The sequence below is a fragment of the Haemaphysalis longicornis genome, unplaced genomic scaffold, assembly GCF_048455015.1.
Source record: "Haemaphysalis longicornis isolate Haplotype H1 unplaced genomic scaffold, Haemaphysalis longicornis Haplotype H1 scaffold_5, whole genome shotgun sequence".
In the NCBI taxonomy this organism is placed as follows: Eukaryota; Metazoa; Arthropoda; class Arachnida; order Ixodida; family Ixodidae; genus Haemaphysalis; species Haemaphysalis longicornis.
In genome coordinates this window covers 101,007,409-101,029,353 of record NW_027526385.1, presented here as the reverse complement: position 1 = coordinate 101,029,353, position 21,945 = coordinate 101,007,409, and the positions used below count along the sequence as shown (strand labels likewise).

At 47.0% G+C, this 21,945-nt stretch overlaps 1 protein-coding gene across 1 annotated transcript; it reads left to right on the top strand.

The window, feature by feature from the left end:
- The first annotated feature begins 228 nt into the window (after nucleotides 1-228).
- Nucleotides 229-20,055, top strand: LOC144138637 (uncharacterized). Its single transcript, XM_077671026.1, has 5 exons — nucleotides 229-384; nucleotides 10,543-10,592; nucleotides 13,746-14,012; nucleotides 15,405-15,695; nucleotides 17,532-20,055. The coding sequence occupies exons 2-5, from the start codon at nucleotides 10,551-10,553 to the stop codon at nucleotides 17,721-17,723; spliced, it is 792 nt and encodes a 263-aa protein (XP_077527152.1). The 5' UTR covers nucleotides 229-384; nucleotides 10,543-10,550; the 3' UTR covers nucleotides 17,724-20,055.
- Nucleotides 20,056-21,945: the final 1,890 nt, after the last annotated feature.

Genomic DNA, 21,945 nt, shown 5'->3' with positions numbered 1-21,945 from the left:
TTAAAAACAAGACAGTGTTCCATCCAGTCGAAGCACGTAAATAAGGCGTTATTCACAAGGCGGCGTATATTGTGTTTCGCTTGCTTCCTTTTCCGAAAGCGGACCCCTTTTTACCTTGTTTCTTTAAATGACCGAGTAAAAAACGTTTAGGTGAATGGTATAATGATCTATCTCCGTCGGACACTATTCGCAAAAAAAAAAAAAAGAACATGCAAAACACACGATAGAGTGCAGTGACGTCACTGACAACACCCCCCAGCGGAAATGCGCCCAGCATTCACCTTCGCATCACATCCTTGCGGGTTCCATTGACGACAGGACGGTGCGGCGAGCACAAGCTGGACGACGGCGGCCTCGGTGAATAACGCCAAGAAAACAAAGAAAGTGAGTTGGGAAGCTTTGAAACTTTTTTTTTGTTTGTCGGTTTTCTCGTATTTCGCCCAGTTCGATCAGCTAAGATTAATTCAGTACAAGTATTCGCTGGCGCCACGAAAATACGGTTTGTTGAAGCTGCAGCCTTTGGCGCTGGTTTTAAATAGGCTGTCAGACAAAACGCTTTTGCTATTACACTTATCCTGCCGTACTCACCTCTTCGGCGAAAATAGAAAAAATATGTCGCTTCGGTTGGGAATTTAGATCGACGCCCCTTTTACGAGCCTGATGGGCCATGAACAGCCAAAATGACAAGGGACACATGGTGCTACATCGCGGTCTTGTACGGAAATGGCTACAAGTCAGCTTCTTTTCTTTTTTTTTTTCGGCATAATTTATTCTGATACGTAAATAAGAGGATGGTCGGGGAAGTAGTGGTTGGTGTGACGTATAGCCGTCGTTATAGTGTATCTTACGTTAGGGCCCACTCCGGCCGATTACAGGAACGCCCCCGCACCTTGAATAATATATTGTATTGTTTATTTTCGTTGTTTTGAGTCGTTAACTTTTGCAAACGACGGCCTTGATGCTATAGAAGGCACAAATATCCGGTCCTCGGGAACTAAATGACCTGTAAAAAACATTACGGGACGCCATACCGTATATTGTGCGCAGTCTTTTTCGACAAGGCACGTGCATGAAAGCTTAACAGCTTTCTAATGTGGAGAAAGCTTAATTGAGCCTTTTGTTAATATGCTGTAGCACGCCGATTGTAATGTGTAACGTCTTCTGTCTGCGAATTTTTGTGCTTAATGGTGGTTGATCATGCAAAACTAATTCGATTGAATCTTTACGTTATTACGTTAATTTCTCGTTCAACAAGCCCGTTTACGCGAGTAACTCGCCAAGATTCATTTCTCGCTCACATTGCCATCAGTGAGTGCAAGGCACGCAAGTTATCATACTGCTTTCGCCGGAGGCAACTTCCACAGATCTTTCACATAAGCAGCATGTACAGCCTCCCAAATTTTTGATATAGCGGGAGCGACGACCGACCGGTATGTCAGCGCCGTATCACGGTGTTCAGCAGCGAAACAGGCGTGAGCACGCGCACGTGCATAGGGCCATCTGCTGTGCGAGTGTCGTCTGCTACGCTGTTTCCTTGAGAGTGGCACACCCCCTGCCCCTGCATCTGAATGGCTGTGTGCCCCACGCTTCTTAGCTACCTTTGGCGGTAGCGAAACGGCCTTGCAAGATAAGAAAAAACAGGGGGTGTGTTTCCCTGAGAAGAACAGCGGAGCCGACGACGCTCCCACAGCATACAGTTCCGTGCGCGTACCCTCGCCTATATTGCCGGTGAACACAGTGATAAGGCGCTGACATGCCGATCGGTCATCGCTGTCGCTAAAAAACTTGGAGGCTGTACAACGATGCACTGAATCGCAATGTTTTTCCAACACAATCCGCACTGTTGGCTTTCTACACTATTCACACTCAGCGGTGGCTGAGGTTCTCCTTGCTGCTGAGACCAAGGACGCGCGTTGGATTCCCAGCTGCGGCGGCCATTTTTACGCCGAAGCCATCTGTGGCTACGATCCAGCAAACTGTCAGGGATGGAGGTGAAAAGCGCAAATGCTTGTGTGTCTGGATTTCGGCGCACGTTAATTAAAGATCCTCACGTGGCCAAAATTAATACGGAGGCTGTGCGCCTCATAGCCTAGGTGCAGCTCCAGCGCGTTTAAACGCCACAATCAAATCACATTATCTCCGTCAACAAACAGGCAGATAAGAATCGGGCGACAGCGCACCGCCTTCTTGCGGCGCCCACTATAACCCCCGAATTCGCAAAACTGCGTGGCACATCTTCAGAATATGAAAACAAAAAAATTGGGCCCATCTCCCCGCGAGGGGGACTCGAGTAAATGCGTCGCATAGGGGGTGGGTGTATTGCGTTAACGTTTAGTGTTTGGGGGGTTGGTGGCAGTGAATGCGTTGTATCAGCAGCTTCTTGACGTAGTTTGAATGAGTCAAGGATATAAGGCGCGTTCGTAGCCTCCCATTCTGTGTCGGCTTTGTGGCGCAGTGGGTAGAGCACCATGTACATTGCGTTCCGCCCGCAGGGTCGAGGGATCGAAACGAGGCGCCGGATAGTATTTTTTTTATATAGTGTAGGGGGAGGGGTGCGAACTACGACTACGGACGTCAACGTGGGTGGCATCGTGAGTTACTGAAATGCTCTGCATTTAAAAAAAATACATAAAACCAGGTTCTAGGACCTTCATATTAAATCTAAGTCGGCCTATATTTCCCCAGGAAAAATGTCTTCCCAGCAATTCATTTGTGTTTAGGGGCGAAAGCTTGGTGTTTGAAAGCTGCTGGCTTTCCCACGTTGCGTGTTTCGCAATGCATGGCTATCTACGGAGGGAGTATGATTACAGAAAAAAATGCTTTAACTCTTGTGTTATCAGAAGTATCCCAAAACAAATTGTGTAAAATTAGCAACTAAGACGATTATCATTACTGAGTTTCGTTTGCTGGCCGTAATTAGTTTCTAGTGACGTAGACGTTACAGAATTAGTCGGCTGTCAATACATAGCCGTTTACGGAGGGAATACGGTTACAGAAAACGGCTGTAATTGTTGTTTTACCGTACCTTTATCCGGAAACAAATTGCTTGTTAGCTGCTACGACGGCTCTAACATTACACACCAACCCTTCGTTGGTCATCCTTCACAGAGTAGGACACTGATTTCTTTCTTTTTTTTTTTTTTTTGGGGGGGGGGGGGGTGGTAAGTCAAGACGGCCGTGTGTCGAGAGTTCGGCTCACGTAAAGAACCCTAGGCGGCCAAAATTATTCCGGAGTGCTCCACTACGGCGCGCCTCATGGCCCGGGTGTACACCCGGCCATTTCGTTGACCGTTCTGTTGATTCGCGCCGTATACCGCAGCGACACGGCAAACTCGGCGAAAGTAGCCGCATGCGCACTAAGCACTGGCCGTCGTCTGCTGGGCTGTTCCAAGAGCAGAACGCTGCCCCCGATTTTTTACTTCGCTTTTCACACTGCCTGCAGAGCAGACACTAGCGGTGCAAAAAGGGCATGTGAAAATGACTGATAGCAGAAGCCTAAGCCTTCCACGACCAAGTCTCTAAATCTGCGTTATTGGCGATTTGCGAAGTATTGGCACAACAGGCCTTCCCGAGACGGCCAGTGTGCAAAGCACTGTGATAAGCGAACGAAACAATTCGGGGCTGCGCTCAGCCTCTGGAAGAGGTTAGCATACGAGGGCCGCCGCAACCAGTGCTTAGTGGGTATGCGCCAACTCTCGCCGTGTTTGCCGTGTGACTCCGTCATACGGCGCTGATCAAACGAACGGTCGACGCTCCCGTCATACTGACACAAAATTGGGCGGGTGTACCTTCGGCGCTTCAAATAAATTCTCAATCAATCAATCAATCAATCAATCAATCAATCAATCAATCAATCAATCAATCAATCAATCAATCAATCAATCAAATTCCCGCACTCTTCGGCATCTACGCTGCAAAGTCCGTCGGTTCCGTAAAAATACCTTAAGCTCGAGACACATGGACGACTGGTGCATGCGATTCGCATGCGACCGATCGTTAGGACCGGTTTTGGCGTCATTCGCTGGTCGAAGGCTCACGAGCTGCAGTCGTACCATCGTTTCGATCGTCGTGCGGCCACAGCCAATGAGAGACCGAAGGTGTTATCGCTGAGAAAGTTTCTTTCAAAGCCCCGAGGGCGCGCAAGTGGCAGTTCCGAGTATTTTGTAGAAAGCCGCTCTCCGCCGCTGCCGCGGCCGACATGTGTGCTATCGCTGTACTGAACACATGAAAATGCAATGTGTAAAGTAATGGCACTATTCATTTTCACTTCAAGTTGATAAATGCTTTCTTTTCATGCTCGGATTTATCTTTCACATATCTAAATCGGCCTGAATGCGCCTAAAACAGGGAGGCAACCACGGTGGGTGGAGCGGCGCCGACGACGCATCCCACGCGCGCATCGGACCGTGTCCCAAATTCACGCGTACGACTAGTCGTGGCGACAGTCGTAACGATCAATGGCATGTCAATAGCATGCTGTAGTCGGGCATGTGTCTCGCGCTTTAGCCTTCTACCTGATTAAGTGTACCAGACGCAGTTCGGTGAAATTCCAGAGGAAGCGTCATTGCATTATGCGTTACTAGTGGTGACAACTGCTGAGAAGCGCTTCCTGCAGACAGCTTCCAGAAATGACAAGCTGACGCCCAACTTGTGTACGTGTAGCCAAAATTGTATTCCATAAATGCGACTCGGATATTTTTGAATTCTGTCGCCTACTTTTGGGCTACCACGACAGTTGATGTATTAATTACTTTGCATTCCGTATTTTTGACCCGCGTTCAATGCGGTGTAGAAGTGATTCATAAAAAAAGCTTGTTAAATGTAAACGTTCTGTTCTGGACTGATGGCGTTTAGGTCGGTGTAAAATGCACTGCCGGAAAGCCAACTTTGCACAACGGACCTCTTGTAATATGCTAAGAAAATTTTTGCTGTATGCCCGGTTAGCGATGATGAAAGACAAGCAGGGTCGGACGTTGACTTTGGATTTTTCCGAGTTGAAGTGTGCCTTTACAGAAGTTTGACTTTAGAAGTTTGGATTGTGGGCTTTAGGGAGAGTGGGTTTCGGATTTTGACTTTGACTCAGGTTGCATGAGAGAAAGCCTAACGTTTTAACCACCTTTCTCCTAAGAAAGGGGCTCTAAATTTTTGTAAGAGGATGTGATTATCTCATAACCCTCTTGAGCTCCGTCTGAGAACCTCTCCTTTTTTCGAAGTCTCTTTTTGGCAGGCCTGCAAAACCATTGGCTCCTTCTCTCAACGCTCACTTTAGCAGTTGTTGCCGTGTTCCGTCGTTGCCGAGATTAGGATTACATGGTTTCTTCGTGTATCCGTAGTTTACTCTTTAGTTTCAATTGCCTATCTGCTCCTCGTTTGCAAGGACACTTTAGAGTGAGAGAGCGAGAGAGCGAGAGAGAGCGAGAGCGAGAGCGAGAGCGAGAGAGAGAGAGAGAGAGCGAGAGCGAGAGAGAGAGAGCGAGAGAGAGAGATGCTTTCATTTGAGAAAGGGTGATGTCGGTCGCCCGGCCGGTGAGGGGCCTCCTAGTCAAGGTAGTGGTTTACGTTTATGTGGGCAGCACAGAAGGCTCATTTAAGGGTAAGCTTTGCCTAATTACCCACCTTTGCCTGTCCGCCTATCCAGTATTTTCTTGGTGTCGTCAAGATGCTTGGGAATACTGTGTATTTTGCGGAACAGTTACAATATTTCATTGACGGGATAGGCAAGAAGGTATTCAAGTCGACACTGACGTGCACCTTTTTGTATTATCCAAGCAAAACTTCCTTGGAACCACATTAAAGGAACAACGATGCCTTTGGGAAACTTAGACAACGTCGTTCCTTCCAAATGCGGGAACGTTACTGTTTCGCCCATACAGCAGGGGACCATCGACGGCAGTGAATTGCTGTCACTAGTCTGCGGTCCCCTATCCCCTCTGACTATATGCAGACTGCATTCCGCGCTCATAAAAACACAATGTCTGTCAAGAAGACGAAGCTAGCGGGTTTCCTTTCAAGAATGAAGCCACTCTTGCCCAAGTGTTTTGTCCGGGCGCATGCATTTACGCACACGTGTGCATGAACTTGCATGCGCGCGCATTTCCACGCGCCCGCAAGCAAAAGAAGCAGCGTGTCTGTGGTATAGTAGGCGCACCGACGATAAGGAAAACAAGGGCTACAAGTGATTGCCGCGTTTAAGACGCGGAAAGGTTAAATGGCTCTGAAACAGTTCCTATGAACGCTTTCACTCTTTCTCTCGCGTCTGGAAGCACTGCTACAGCTATAGTTATCGCCAGCATGGAGCGGCACTGCGCGATTTACTCGTCGCAGCAGATACGACTTCCGTGTCTTCTTTGCTTTTGTGGTTTCCTTTTTAAAGCGGCTATCGAATGCGTTCATTGCTGCAACTCAAGGAAAGCCGGCCAATAGCCGCTAAATCGCTGTTAATGACCTAATTCGGTCGATGAACGCCAATACCGGGAAAGGGAGGAAAATTTTTCGGAGAACTTTCTAAGTTATCTGATTGGAATTGGCGGAGGTACTTTGCAATCTCGGCAACAATGTGTTGTTTGACTACGTTTTGCAGGCATTTGAGATTTCGAAAAAAGTTGAAAAAAGTGCTGCAGGGTCCCTTAACTCACAATTTCTCGCAGTCAACTAACTCCCGTTTTCGGATGTGGGTCTGTTCAAGTCGATGTTCTGTGAAATGAATTGGTGCCCCCCCCCCGTCTTCACTTGACGGGCAGTAAACATGAAATTGTGGCGTTCAGTGTTGGGAGCACTTCGATGGCTTTTATAGATTTGTGTTCCCGATTGGTTTCTTAACGTACGCAACCAAGATGGGAGTTTTACGTGGACGATTAAAGCGGTTTATTTACCGGGTGTCGATGGTTTCTGTTAGTCCCTACCTCCGCGTTTTCTTTCCCCCCTCTCTTTTCATGCGTTCCTTCCAAAGGTCTTTTGAAATGCAAAGTAGGCATCAGAGCACTAGCGATCATAACAGACACAAGATAATTTGCAAAGCGAAGCGTGGAATTTCGGACAATAATAATCCCACTCTAAAGATTTCAAAATGTACTCCCGCGCGTCTTCGAAAAACATCGAAACTCCACCCTCCCCAGACGATGCAATCGGCTGCACTCATTTCTCTTTCCTTTTTTTTTACAAGTCCAGATGCTGCCAGCATGGTTTCCATGCCCAAATCTTTGTACCCGAACACGTTTCCTTTCGCGGGCCTTGAGGACGGCTTAGTCACCCAGATTCTGAGCTTCGGCTGGCACGAGATAGCTCGTTTCCGTCTCAGTCCGACCATGTCCGAACGTGAGCGCTTCAATCGTTGCACTCCGAGCGCACAACCCACGGACACGTCGTTTTAAAACCTCCCCGGTGGTTGGGGAGACAAGCTGGACGCAGTGCGTGCAGGCGTGCGGTATGGAAATTTCGTCGTGCGCAACGTGCTTGGAACTGCACTTGGCGACGACTACGACCATGGTTGTTTTCGGCAGGTGCTACGCGAAGAGCTTCCAAGGTACGAAGCTGTTCTCACAACTCTAGTAGCGTTTACGCCCGCCAGCACACGTGATTACCCGCTTGACGGGGTATGCAGGGTGCACGGGTTAAAGTGAAAACATCAGAATTTGAATTCGTAGTTCGCGAAGTGGCTACAATAGTGATGGTGATTTGAGCATGCTCTAAGGCGTTGCGCTGTTGAGCACGAGGTCGCGGGTTCGATTCCCGGCCGCGGCGGCCGCTTTTCTGATGGAGGCAAAAAACAAAAACGCCCGTGTGTACGAGATTTCGGCGCACGATAAAGATCCCCAGGTGGTCAAAATTAATCCGGAGCCCTCCACTACGGCGTGCCTCATCGCCTGCGTTGCGTCGGCGCGTTAAACCCCAGAATCAACCAATCGATTTGAGTATGCTAGAAAAGTTTTAGAAAGATACGAGCGAAAAGATTAACTTTGCATGAAATGCATATACTGCCCGGGCCTGTGTACAACTCGCGTTCTAATACCTGGCACATTTCGACACATATACGACACATTTCCCAGCCCCGTCGACTCAGTAACTGCTCAGTTTCCCTAATATACATTTGATAGTTTACAGTTCAGTTGCAGACGTTTGAGCATTTTTATGTGGTCTGCATAGTTGCATGGTCTAAGTTTTCATTTTTGCGGCACCAGAATGTATACGTTATCTGGTTGTACCTCTAAGCCCACCACATGTTATACCTTCGTGCTAGATACTTTAGGGGTATTATAAATATATGAATTAATGAATAAATATAAATTTAAATGAATGAATGAATGAATAAATAAATGAAACAAGATAGAGATATAGATAAATAAAGTGATCGAATAATTAGGTCATCAGATTATTTATTTAGTTATTTAACGAATACGTGCACTTGGCTCCTATAAGGGGAAAATAGGGCAGGAAAACGGCTTTATTTGACATTGTAACGCAGTAACTCACGGCAACTTAAAGTTGAGCGATAAGGATGTGCTATATCCGTGTCCCCTTCCTATCCTTACGGATAATTATAATCGAAGGTTTCGAGCGAGTGTCGCGACGCCGCTGCTTCCGTGGTCGTTCCTGTGGTTACAAGAGATAAAACGGTTGTAAGAAAGTTTAATGCAAATATCAGCAGGTTTAGTGGCTGCTAAAACTGTAAAGTGTCCCAGATCTGTTACACACACTAAGTCTGAAGTATAAGTTGGGCACATTACAATTTTAAGGGGACGATAACATAATAGCTCGCTTGCACCGTTTAACGCCTGCACCGCACCATGAAAACCCTCCCCCCACTTCCCCCAATCGTCCTAATTCTGTGTTTCCCTTTGTTGAACCAAAAGAAAAAAAGCGATAATATGTGTCCCGATGGCACTTTTCATAGACTTGTTTCAGTGGCTCTAATCACATCACGATTCAGAGAAGTATCTGCGTTGATTTCGCGGCTTCCTCAGGCAGCACCTCCCGAAACTTTCGCCATTTTTTTTTGTAGGGAAGCAAACTGCAATATTCAGTGGTCCTCCACTCTGAGAAAGGTGACCAGCGAAGCTGCGTGCAGTCGAAAAAGTGGACGAAACAAACAAATTTGTCAGCGGTTTGCGATTCAGCTTACTTCGGAACTAATTAGCTGAATGACTTCGAAGAACTCAAGTTTTAAAGATGATGGTTTTTGTTTGACTACTTAAATCCGAAAATTTGGACTGCCTGTATGCCTGTGCATGTCTCTTGATTGAGCCACCCGGCCAGAAGTTAAGAATTCTTGAACGAGACGCTTAAATAGTCAGAACCATTCCAAACCACTAGATTTAGTACAATGCTTCATACTTGCCAACATTGCTGTGCAAAAAGATTACGTTAGGCAAATTTGAGGCAAACCATCTATACGTAACTATTATTGACAGTTGTTTTATTTTAAATTGATGTGGGCTCAAAAAATACGCGTTGAAAACTATGTTTCGACCGCAAACAACAAAAAAAGGGCTCACGCTTGAGCCTCCAGCTTGTCTGGATCGCTCAGATCAATTCAGTAGACCTCAACAGATGCCACGCCAGGAGTGCGAACGCGGGAAAATTGAATTGAATTCAGTAAACCTCGATTACGTTTGCCACTGGGCGACCGAGACAAAAAAGGCGCAGCGTGGAAGGTGGGCGGGGAAGAGAGGGCTGGCAGTTTCGGGGGAGGGGCGGCAGATGACTGTCGTATTTTGGACGCGCACGAACAGGTATGGGAGTAGATACGCTGCCGATTTCTTGTCGAGGCCGCGGCGCTTGCTGCAAGACTTATTTCCCATTTCCCATTGGCGCTAAAATTATCAATTTGTTTAAATCGCAATTGTAAAGCGATTGTAGTGCAGTACCAGGCATTTGCTCCCGATTACGACCACAACCCACCAGCCCCGCCAATCCGGAGGAATGGGAATTCAGAAAATTTAGAAGTAATTACCGAAAACAAATGTTAACGGTACCAACTTCCCACAATACGGAATGAGCAAGCAAGGTACAATGGACACAATCAATCTTTCTCTTAAAGATTTACGCTGAGCGTTTGTCAGATTTGTGACCTGCTTTCTCGCAATCGTTTCATTTTCTTTTGATTTACCTTTGATTGTGCGGGATTCTGTTATTGTTGTCATGGTCTGGGGCCCGATAGTAGGTCCCAAAATTGCTAGTGCTCCCCTTCCAGTGCTTGCCTGCATAACCCACTAGGAATTCGGGGCCAGTCAAGCTATGCATCAATAAAAATATAATTACATATTGCGCATGCGTTTCAGCTACCACTCTCGTTTTCATGCAACGAACGTAGAGAGACTAATCATATAACTGTTCTGCACTGAATACATGGCCGGGTTTGCCAATGGATGCCTGGGACTGATTACTGAATGACTAACTAGGGAATGTAGCTCCTGACCTCATGCTCTCCGCTTAAACGTCGTGTGCGATCGAAAACATTGTAGTTTGGTGTCTTCTCCAAATTCAAGCTCAACTGTTGTCTGCGCACTATTAATCCGGCCTTCTTCCACCTGCTATCTGTCGCAGCTCGCAGGATGGCCCTCGCCGAGAAGAGACCGCGTCAAAAGAAGGAACTGGTAAGTTTAATTGCCTCGTAATGTGCTAGCTTTGGTTCCCGGCCAGTTATCTCACGTGACCTAACGGAAATGCTCAAGTTCCTTTTCTTTTTTTTCTGTTGGTGTTGCAAGAACTGGCCACAACAGAAGGGGCTGTTTGCTCCCTAAAACCTCTCAAACCGAAGAGGTCAAATTCAGACGCGGAGTTACTTTTTGCAAAACCCGTTTCGTTGAGGCCAGTTTCTTTTTTTTTCAAGACTGAGTGAAGATGGAAGCAGCTGGCAGACGCTTGAAGGTTTTGTTAACATGTAGCATTTTGGCTACGCAGGGGATAGCGAAATCGTGCCTGGAAGTAGGCTGCTGGATAGTAACGAAAACACCTGTTACGTTTAATAAATGATTTGGAATTGCCTACGCGCTCCAGTTTAGAACATCAATAATTTAAAATCATGGTCCCAATATGGAAGAACTAAGGAGAGTTCGGTCGCGATGATAGAAACGCCTAATAAATCTGTCGTTTCCCCAATTATAAAAAAATTGGGTTTTGGCATTAGGTTTACTACCATCCTAAAGTCTCATGTTTTAATTTTCATTGTCTAATGAAGTCTTGTCGGTAGCGTGCTGTGTACCGAAAACGATGAGCGCCGGAAAACACAGAGGCGCTGGTGTGACGCCGTGAAAATGTTGGTCACCCGTGCACTCTTGGTTTATTCTAATGGAAAGAAAGTGCAGGTAAGAAAACTGAAGCACTTTTTGAGGATACATAATTGTATCTTCAAAGTCCGCTCTCCGCGGGCGTCGTACATAGGGCGTCACGCTTTTCTTTTTCATTTTTGGGTGGACAGAGGTCATTCTCACAGATCAAATAGTTATATCGTTTCCACGCAACGCTTGTGCCTTCGTAAGTTTTTTTTCTTTTTTCGCAAGATTTGGCGCAGTAAGTTCAATAGCTTTCTGGGCGTCCGTCGCTTTTTACTCGAGCATATTTCCCTGCCAACCATGGCTTCTGACGGCGCATACCAGACGCGATGTTTGGCGTAGGTCTTCGGTATTTTGGACGGGCTTTATACCGGACAGTTCGGTTGTAGGAGTGTCAAAAATAGTTGGTACCTTGTACGGGGAGAAACGCGTACGAAAAACTTGCAAGAACAAGATTCTAGGTTGGGTTAAAGAATTCCGCGTAGCCTACTAGCTACTTCAAGCTTTCCGCGACTGTGCGCACTTCATTGCGGAGGCTAAGCCAAGCGCTTTAAGAATTTATTTTGAACTGAAGTCCTGCCATGTCCCTTCACCCCTTCCCCGTTCTGTGTTCTCTATTTTCATACTTTCGGTCTTAAGCTGTCCGATCTTTGTTTCATGCCATGCACCTACACTAACTCTCCGGACTTTCCCTGTCAAAGTAGAATTAATGAAGCCTCGGGTTTGAATGGCGCGCTGAGAACGCGACAGGGCCGTGTCAAGGTAACGGCAAAACTATCCCCTTCAGCGCTATTTTAAGGCGAACTGTTCTACAAGTGCCCGTCATTTCCGAGGCGGTTGGGGATTAGCAGTAACGACGATGTCCCGCTTTTGAAGACGCCACCGGAAGTTGTCATTTCCGGCCGTGGTGACGGTATCTTTGGTGGCGAAGTCTTCTGCACTGACGCAACTACCGTCAAATGAAGCATCAGCTAGGAAGTCTTGGATTTTACATCTAGGGCTTACCGCGGACAGTTTAAGGGCGGTCCGAGGGCTGAGTCAGAGGAGTCTAAGGAAAAACGAATGCCTATTAGTCTCGGACATGCAGTCCGAAGCAAGTTTGGGACGGGTAATCGGAGGCCCAGTCAGCGGGAACTAATGGATAGTGCCAGCTTTGCACCTAACAATGCAGGTGTCCCAGTTGGGCGGGTCCCAGTTCAATGCAGGTTATCGCTATACTCGGTTACCACTCGAGAACGACTGCCGAAGTTGTCCCTGAGTCTCATTACCGGAGATGTGTGCGCTGGACAGCGCAGTCTCCCACAGTTCGGGTGCGGAGTTTGGGAAAGGGAGGAGAGTCCGCGATGGACTATGTAGTACAGGGAAGGAAGCCTTGAAGGGACCCTGCAACACTCTCTGTGCAGTGCAAGTAAACCTGCGCGAGGTTTACATTACACTGCCAGGAATACCTGAGCCAAATATTGCACGTGCACGTGAAGTGGTAAGCGCGAAAATCGCCGAGAAAGACGCGGAAAAACCAACCGCGCTCTCTTCTTTCTTCTTATTATGCACCCCTGGCATGGCCTAAACGATGTCATTTGGACAGTCAATAGGACAGCCATGGCTGTCCTATTGGCTGTCGCTGGTCAACTTCGCGGCTTATTTCTCGCATTTCCTGTGACGATCCGCCGTAGTCGGCACTATGTACAACCTCTTCTATGCCTGAACCTGTTCGCATAGTTTTGGTATTTCTTTTGTGTTTTGAGTGCGCAAGGAGTTTGAGTGACGAACGCAATACTCTCCCTTCAACGATACCACTCGATGACAAACGCTTAGGCCCAAATTTTAAAACCTTCCTTACCTTACTAAGGTCGCCTTAGTAAGGTAAACGCCCTACCAGCCTCAGCGCTTGCTTGCGACCAGACAGCCACGACTGGTTTTTTGTGGCACTAGACCGCAAATAGACCCCTCCACGTTCCGGAGAAAAGGAGAAAACTCCCCGGCATGAGATATAGCGGAGGCCCCCAAAGAGAACGTCGCGAGCCGCCCCCGCTCCGTGAGAGAGCGCGCAGCTGTCGTCGCGTTGTCCGCGGTCGAGTTGAGAGGGAACAATTATGCGCAATTCCTCATCGCGCGTAGTTTCAGTGATAGTGAACGGATTTTCATAATTCTCGCGGGAGGAGATTGCTGGGACGATAGACTTTATCCCAAAATATATTCCGAGCTGTCGATGGTAAGTGTTGCAGTGTCCCTTTAATGTCCGCAGAACTTGCATTGCGGTCAATGCTGCTTAGGAAAGTGCTCAAAGCATATGATGTCACGCATAAAGCTCAATCTCCTATATAAACACCAGGCGCGCGTTGACGTCACGAGTCCGTCGCTCCGGCGGAGTGATACACTACACGAGCGACTGCCGTTCTTCACTTGCGCCCGAGTAAGCGGTCCTCACTCAGAAGTTGACTTCTAACACTCTGCACCCTTTTTAATTCCTCGCAGCGCCGGCACGTATCCCTGATGCGTCAGGTGGCCCAGCAGGTGGTGGACCAGCGGGACCCCCGCGAGGCCCGTCCGGCGCCGAGCCCACCATGGTGGTCGACGGTGTTCTCGAGCCGCTACAAGACTGAGATGTGCCACCACCTGGATGAGCTCGGCTACTGCAATTTCGGGGCCGGCTGCGTGTACGCGCACAGCGCCGCCGAACTGCGGCCCCTCAAGAGGCACCCCAAGCACAGGTCGCAGCTCTGCAAGGACTTCCACGAAGAGGTGGCGCGCTTTTTACAGCGAAGCTGTCTTGCCATAGGATCTGACCAAAATTGCGCGCGCCAATCAGGTCGCATCGACGGAGAATCGCTCGCTCAGGAGCTAGCGTAAAATGCTTGGTAGCTCTGAATTTAATGTAGGTGGTACAGAAACAAATACTGAAATTGACCGCTAAGACTTTGTGCGTAATGCACTTGTCGTAATTAGTTCATAGGAAAGTTGTTAACGCTAGAGAGTTCCCCCTCTGCTGTCAAGACACGTACAGGCAGCACGGTTAAAGAAAGCGGCTGCGACTCTCGTTTTGTCGAGGCAATTTGAAAATAAATTGTACGACAATTAATTTAAAAAATTAATCTAAGGGAGCTTTATACGTGCCCTTATTAAAATAATACAGTAAGACAACGTGCATAACTTAATATTTCCATCTTCGCAGTAGTGTAAGGGCTTAAATTGTTTATCTGATGCACTATTAGCATCGCTCGCCGTTTAGACATTTGCGAAGGACCTTTGGGCACACGCGGCCGTGCTATGTCTCATCCTTACCAGCTTGGTCATGGACTCTTACTCAGAATGCGTGAAAATCTGTGAAAATAAGCTTATATGCCCGCGCATTGTTAAATCTCTTCTTTATTGCACTTGTAGATTCTCTTCAGAATTTCCAATTCAAGCAATTAACTCAAATCAATGTTGCAGGCCCACGCTGTCTTTTATAGCAGGTATTGAACAATATACAAACGTCTTTGAATCTTTCCCTGAGAACCACGAACACTTTACACCAGTGTTGAATTTTGTGGTGTTGTCCGTTTAACACATAGAACGGTGGCAGTCAGAAAGGCGACATGTCAATGGCAAGACAGGCAGAGAAACAATGCAAAAGAGTTGGTGCACTCTGCCTTTAGAGTCACCACTTCCGAAAAGTAGCGTGAGCAGTTTTTGCAGGCATCCATTCTACATTTTTCTTTTGTAGGCCAAGTGCTTACCAATGCCGGATATTTCTTAGGCCGATGTACAGCATCGAGGGCAGTCAGTAATTAAGGCATCCTCCGCAAACTGTTTTGAGCCTTTCCCATTTCCTGCTTCTCGGAACATATCTTTGGGGTGATTTCCTGGCGACACTAAAGGTCTACTAGCTGTACTCGGGCGAAAGTTAAGAACGGAAATAGCTCATGTAGTGTATCTCTGCCGACGCGACAGGCTAGACGCCAACGCGTGCGCGCGTTTTGAAAGGAGATTGCGCTTAATGCGCGACACCGTCTGGATTTTGTCACAAAGTTTGTGGTTGCCGCGGTAATTTCCGTTGTCGTTCCGAAGCTGCACCCGAGTATAATCCGACGCGTCTTCGAGTTCTCTCCAAGGTTAATCTGAGACGATTTTCACCCTCGTTATTCCTCGCAGGGCTTCTGCAGTTTCGGCGCCCGCTGCAGCTTCATTCACACCCGACAAGACGTGGCCGACATCGTGGAGCAGGTTATTCAGCGCACGCGCAGTGGGTCACTGCCCATGCCCGAGAACCCGTCCAGCGCCGCATCAGCAGCTACGCCATCTTCGTCGGTTCCATCGGCCAGGGCCGACCTGGACGAGACCCTACAGAGCTCGCAGACGGACAGCGCCAAAAGGGAGGCGACCGGGGACGGCACGCCGCCATCCAAGAAACGAAAGCGACGCTCCCTGGGAAAGAAAGGCGCGGTGAGGAGAGCAAGCAGAATTACGAGTTAACAGAACCTGTCGAGCTAGTTTGTTCATTTCGGCAGCAAAACGTATACGCGCTAAACAGACGAGGACGAAGGTAGATACAAGCGAAATATGTTTGTATATGTCGTTTGTATTCGGCGCCTGTATATGTTGTTTGTCTACTTTCGCCATCGTCTGTCTAGCGCTGTCTTCAGCGCAGAGGAGAACAAGCATAAGACCCGCATGCTTGGCGTTTGCGTTGACCTTACTATGCATCGCAAAGCTGATGTTGAGTGTAATGATGGGCTTCTTATTCTTGATTGAATCAAAATATGACCTATAGTGCGAACCTTGGATCTACGAGCTGTATCTGGTCAGGAGTCCACTGTCTAGGCTGCCAGTGTTGAGGTAGTGCACAGATGAACCAGTTAGTCTGCGGCACGAGGTGGAAGCAGTTTACTGGGATGTGACGTTTCAGTACTAGAAAATCTTAGTTAGCCATAATACTCATTGAGAAACAGCTTTACTACCGTGCTGACCAATCATATCCGCACAGAGGAAGGCTATTGCATCTTTCAAAGCCATGCATCGCCATCTCGGCATTCCCGTCATGATCTGAACTCCTCCTCCTAGACCTCTACAGATTCCCATAGTAAGCTACTTTTTCTAGGCCCTTCAGCAAATGCAATTGCGCTTGAGGTCCCGTGATAACACCCAGAGCCTTGGAGCGAGCTGTGATGCAATTGAGAATCCCTCCTGGCTATTTGGTGCAATGGTAGTGGTCCTCTTTAAACATACGACGACGCACTGATCGTAGCAGCAGTGCGCGCAGGTTTTACGAAAACGACATTTCTACTTTGCAGGTCAACCCACAGCCTTTACTAAAAGCTTTTTTGTCTTATTTCAAAAGCAACAGTGGGTAGTTGCTGAAGAATTTGCCACAGCACCTGCCTGGTGATTGGGGCGCTTGTCTAGAGGTTATTCTGTCTGCTCTATGCTTGAATGACAAGGAATCAACATCCTTTATTCAAATTATATTGATGGTTGAGGTGGTCTCAGCGCTGCCACCTTCTCTATATAAGCGCGTTATGTTTAGAATACCAAGTGAGGAGAGGCTAACTTATCTGGGAGTTTAAAGTGTTTAAACAAAAAATTGGCGCCACCGGTCTTGTGAATGCTTGTTGAAGTGGGTACCTGGTGGTATTCCAAGTGGTCATTAGGCAAATCTGTTGACAACATACTCCGAGCTGTAGCTTTGCTCTACGTGACGAGGTGGTTGCAGGCTGCTTTGCAGTATTTCTTCCACAAGTGGAGGATTCGGGACACGAAGACGAAGAAAATAACTTTATTTTCACAAGGATTCCCTAGTCCGGATCTTCCGGGATAGCCGACAGGGCCTTCTCTGCGCGTTCAATGAAGTGCCCTTTGCACTTCCGCGCTAGAGTCGGCCAGCCTCCTTTCCCATGCAGGGGGGGTAGTATTAGGTATGGGGGAAAGGTGAGGGTTCTTTGTACATGTCCAGAGTGTGATAGATGCTAGGGTAGTCCCCGCAGTTAGGATGCTTGGGGGTACCCGGTAATCGTTGGAATTGGTGTGTTAGGTGTACAGTAGGTAGCGTGTTTGTCTGAATTTGCCTTAGTACAGCGGATTCCCGGGAGGAATTGCGAAAAGCAAGTTACCAGCATCGCGCGAGCGGACATTATCAACAACCCTTTCTAGTGACTTTGGCTAACTGATTACGCCTGTAGCAGTGCTAAAATTGACAACCAGCCATTACTGGTTGAAATTGTCCTTGTGATAAAATTGTGGTGAGATTAATTAGTGCAATGTGATTTAATTTTCGCAATACAGTCGCTGGATCCTCGCTTTAACCATGGTCCCTGGAAGCGTGAAGACAGCGACCTGCCTCCCCTGTGCCTGGAACCCAGCCTCTTGGAAGCACCTTCGGAAGAGGGATTCCGTCGTAAGTGGGACCACCGCTGGAAGGAGATGCCTTTTCGTCGTCTCGAGTTCTTTCAGCAGCTCTGCCCGTGCATCACCTGAAACGACAAGCACTGACAAGTGCACTGCACGCAACAGGGTCGGGCATGTGACGCTTTTTACAGACAGTGGGGCCGGCTAAGCACCTACGTCATCAGCTTAGGGTACTGACAAAGGCCGTCACTGTGTGCTAGAAGTATTTATTTTGCCAACAATGATGACATTATGTGAACTACTTGTGATGTGACAGCTAAAGTTAATACTTCGGGTTTTGTGTGCCTTGTGACGCGTCACATTTTAACTTTAATTATGTCAGCGACAAAAGTGCCCATCTTTTACAAGTACCAATTTTACATGTTGGCACTCCTACTGTTTCGTGACATCACTAGGATAATGTACTGAGGACAGGTCCTGTCGCCTTGATGTTCACTGATTCTGGCGTTGAGTACCCATGAAAACGTGCATTTTTATTGCGTGATGATACGTTTGACTGTGTGCCAAAAGAAAGTGTAACACTATGCTAAGTCCGGACACTATCTACCCAGTTATTCAGTCTTGTTGACGATGCTCTCGGTGCTGAAAGGAATCATGAGTTGTTTGGGATACCAGTATCTGTCTGCTACATGAAAGAAGGTTCATTCCGACAAACCACTGTGCCTTCACTGTTCACCATGGCGCTGAAATAAGCTTGCAAAGTGATGCTGGCAAGTACATTTACATGCTTGCTAGATGGTGGGGAGGAAATGGTGTACGTTGGTTTACCTTTCATGAAGATTGTACGGGTAAAGTGAAGTCTGCACACAAAACACTGTTATGCGCAATAGCTCTGTTTTTGCTTTATTGCTATATTTTAGCAACTGCCTTTTTAGCTCTAGCAACGTTGTATCGTTGTGGCAGAGGGAAGCATTGTACCGCTCATTGTTCTATCGTCCCTGTGCCTCTAAATGAGTGTTGATATATTCATGGGGACGCAGGTATTTATCTGGAAGCAGAAGCGTTTGCACGTAATCAACAGCTTGTTTGAAGTATCCCGTACCGCCGTTTTTTAAAGAATTGTACTGCAAGAGCTTTGCGGGGTTTTATTAGAAAATGGGCAGTTTTCCCGAATCCCCTACAGAAACAGAATGGCGATCACTGGTAGAAAAGGGGAAAGTGTTGAACAATAGTGACAAAAATACTGGTAAGAGCAAATAGCCGATAACAGCCTTAATTTCGAAGGTTCTCAGCAGACTCACGGGAAATCAGTCTGAAAAAGGGGTGCTGAAGCTTTAAAACAGCGTTCTGACTTCCGCACAATGCCCATAATTTGTGTTCTATTGCGAGACAGAAATAAGTGATCGCGTGTGTGCGCCGGCATCAAAATGTGACTGCGTTTTACGACCATGCCACCAATAACAATGCTTGCCTAAAGGCTCTTGGACGACCCAGGTGGGAAGGACGAGCATACGTTCTTGGCTGCAATTGAGTGGGGTTATAATGGTCTCCGGCTTCCTGCGAATGCAGTGTACAACGAAGCACTATTTGCGGCTAATTGTGTCTTTTACCAGTGATAGCTGCTTCATCGTAACGCAATACTTCTATGAAGATAACTTTTCATGGCTGTTAGGAACGGATATTCTTTGGAGGTACGGGTAAAGTTAGTCCTTGCTCGAGGGATCTCATTTATTGTTACCGGAAAGGGGTCAAGTTTTGCTTATACACAAAACAAGCTTCCAAAGGTAGTTCAAGACTCCAATTTTACTTATACTAACTCCTTCATTTCATATAGTACGCATTTCCACTTTTTGTCACCACCGCAGAAGGCTGTCGCCGACAATATTACGCATTTTTTATAGACAAGATACTTCCGAGTTCGTCTGAGGACAGTCTTCCAGCGTAACGCGCATAAGCGTGTCTTATGCCATTTGCCGGGGCAGCACTTCCAAAGTTTTAAACAATTGCATTAAGTTTCCATTTTGTGTGCCCACAAGCCATTTACTACGGAAGCCATTTGGAGGCTGTCTTTATCATTATTCACTTCATGTTCGCTTCTGGCAATTTCACCACAAAATTGAAATCACCTTCAGCCAACTGAAAGCGCCTGCAGCCATTTTAACCATAGATTTCGATGCTGCACACGACTCGGTACAAATAGAAGAAATGACGTAACGGTAGCTTTTGGGCAACTTTAAGAGACCAGTTTGGCGGGAAGTGGCACCGTCTCATTTTGTTGCGAATACTTTTTTACTGAGCAATAGCGAAACACTATTGTCATATAAATGTAATGACTGTAGCCTAAGCTCTGTAAATTGTAAGTAGCAAATTGTAGCGTAGAATATATTTTTGGATCACTTTGACGCTGGAAATTTTCTTTAGAATATCTGGAAGGGCTCTTCATATCACACACACACAAAAAGACGCATGCCCTTCTGGATGTACATGCAACGGCGAGTGTGATTGGTTGAAATCACAATTTTGTGTTCAGGCCTTATGTAGTTGAGATCGTTTTAGACATGCATAGTTTTTTGTAACATAATGGTGGTATTTTCATCTGTATTAGATGTTTAAGTTGAGTGTGATATGCTGTTATGTTGTGAGTGTGATATGCTGTTATGAGTGTGATAGCTAGTTGTTGCATGGCGTGAATGTAGTGCTGAGTGTGTTCGAATTTTTCAAGGTTCCGGAATTGCATACTTTACATAGTCATTCGCGAGAACATACCTTGGTACGATGAAGAGTGACAATTTTATTTCGCTTAGTTTTTCATCGGTATTGTTAGCATTGAGATGGTCTATATGGCTTGTTCCTATTCCAGTGTGTTCATATTCGTGTTTAACAGCAGGTCGCATTCTGAGAATTCTACAGCAGTATTTAGTTCTCTGTATACATCAGTGTATTTATAAGATAAGTTACAAATTCGGAATGTATCGGCAGGCAGTGCATGACTAGTGCTACGACACTGTTGTACATTTTGCTTTCCTGCCAACAAGACGATGCGAATTTTGCGCGAATTTTTCTGACAATATCAGCACGCTACACTGGCGAGTGCTCAAAACGCCCGTGTGTTGTGCAGAATTGTCCTACTGTGAGCCGTCAATGTGAGCCCAGTAGGCTTTGATGTAACACGGAATCGCGTGTGTATAATGATGCTCAACTGCATGACAAATAAAAGCATGGAAGCGTATCTCGAACGGACCGCTTGATCACCTGTATTGATTCTTAAAATCGATCATTGTGGCTAACGGGGCGCAAAGTGAGACATGTGCAGGCCAGCTCGTCTGTTGTTTTTCTTCTCAGGGGACGACTTGGGTGATAAGTGCACGGCTAACAAGTTCACTAAACTGTGCAGGATCATGGTTGACCTCACATTCGCTTTTTTTCGGCCTCGCACAGCTAGCACCCGCCGGTCTCTGCGGTTCCCATTTCAAGTATTTCCGGGTAGCGTACTTGTGTAAACCACGAGAGATCTTCGTAAGGCCCGAACCGCCTACATGAAGCCCGTTATTAGACCTTAAGCTATATAAGCAAGAGGTGCCTACGGGGGTCTAAAGTGCGCACGAGTTCGCGCATTTTGCGATGGATGCATTTCTCCAAAATGGAAAAGGTAAAATCGCTCCCGTGGGTAGTTTTTGCAAGGTTTTCCTACTGATTTTCCCTGCCGCCATTAACAGTTCGGTTACTGCGCAGATTGTCAGCCATAGGTGGAAATTAATCACAATCAAAACGGTCACAATCAGCATTCCCTATTTGCAATCTTTCCCCGTTGGCATTTTCTCCTCGCACTCAACAAAACTGTTCGCATTACTTAAAGCAGCAGCAGTTACATTGCAAGTTGGCATGGCCGATTTACTTTTACACATAGCCTATGATGTATTGTGTGGGACATTGTAGTGGGAATCACCAATATTGCAGCCTTGAAAACTGCTCCCTGTATCAAGGCGAGAAACGAAGCACGGTTCCCCGTTCGGCGGTTTAACAAGAATTGCCGTTGCTGTTCGTGGGCGTGCGTAGTTATGTGTTTCGCTCTGAGTGTGTAAAATTCAAGTTTGACCACAAACTTACTTGCAGACCGCGCATGGTAAACTGCCGACGGCATTACAGGCCGCTTGCAAAAAACCCCTCCTTTATGCGCCAACTGCCTTATTGAAAAACTGAGGCAGGCCGGTAATCAGGGCCGTAAAATGAATGCATGTGCAAGGGGTGGATTTAATCTGTGCGAGTTAGTACATGTCTGGGCCGGACTTGCAGCTCGAAGTCTGACGAATGAGGACAAATACAGGACAGGTCACCTGCTGACTGAAACTCT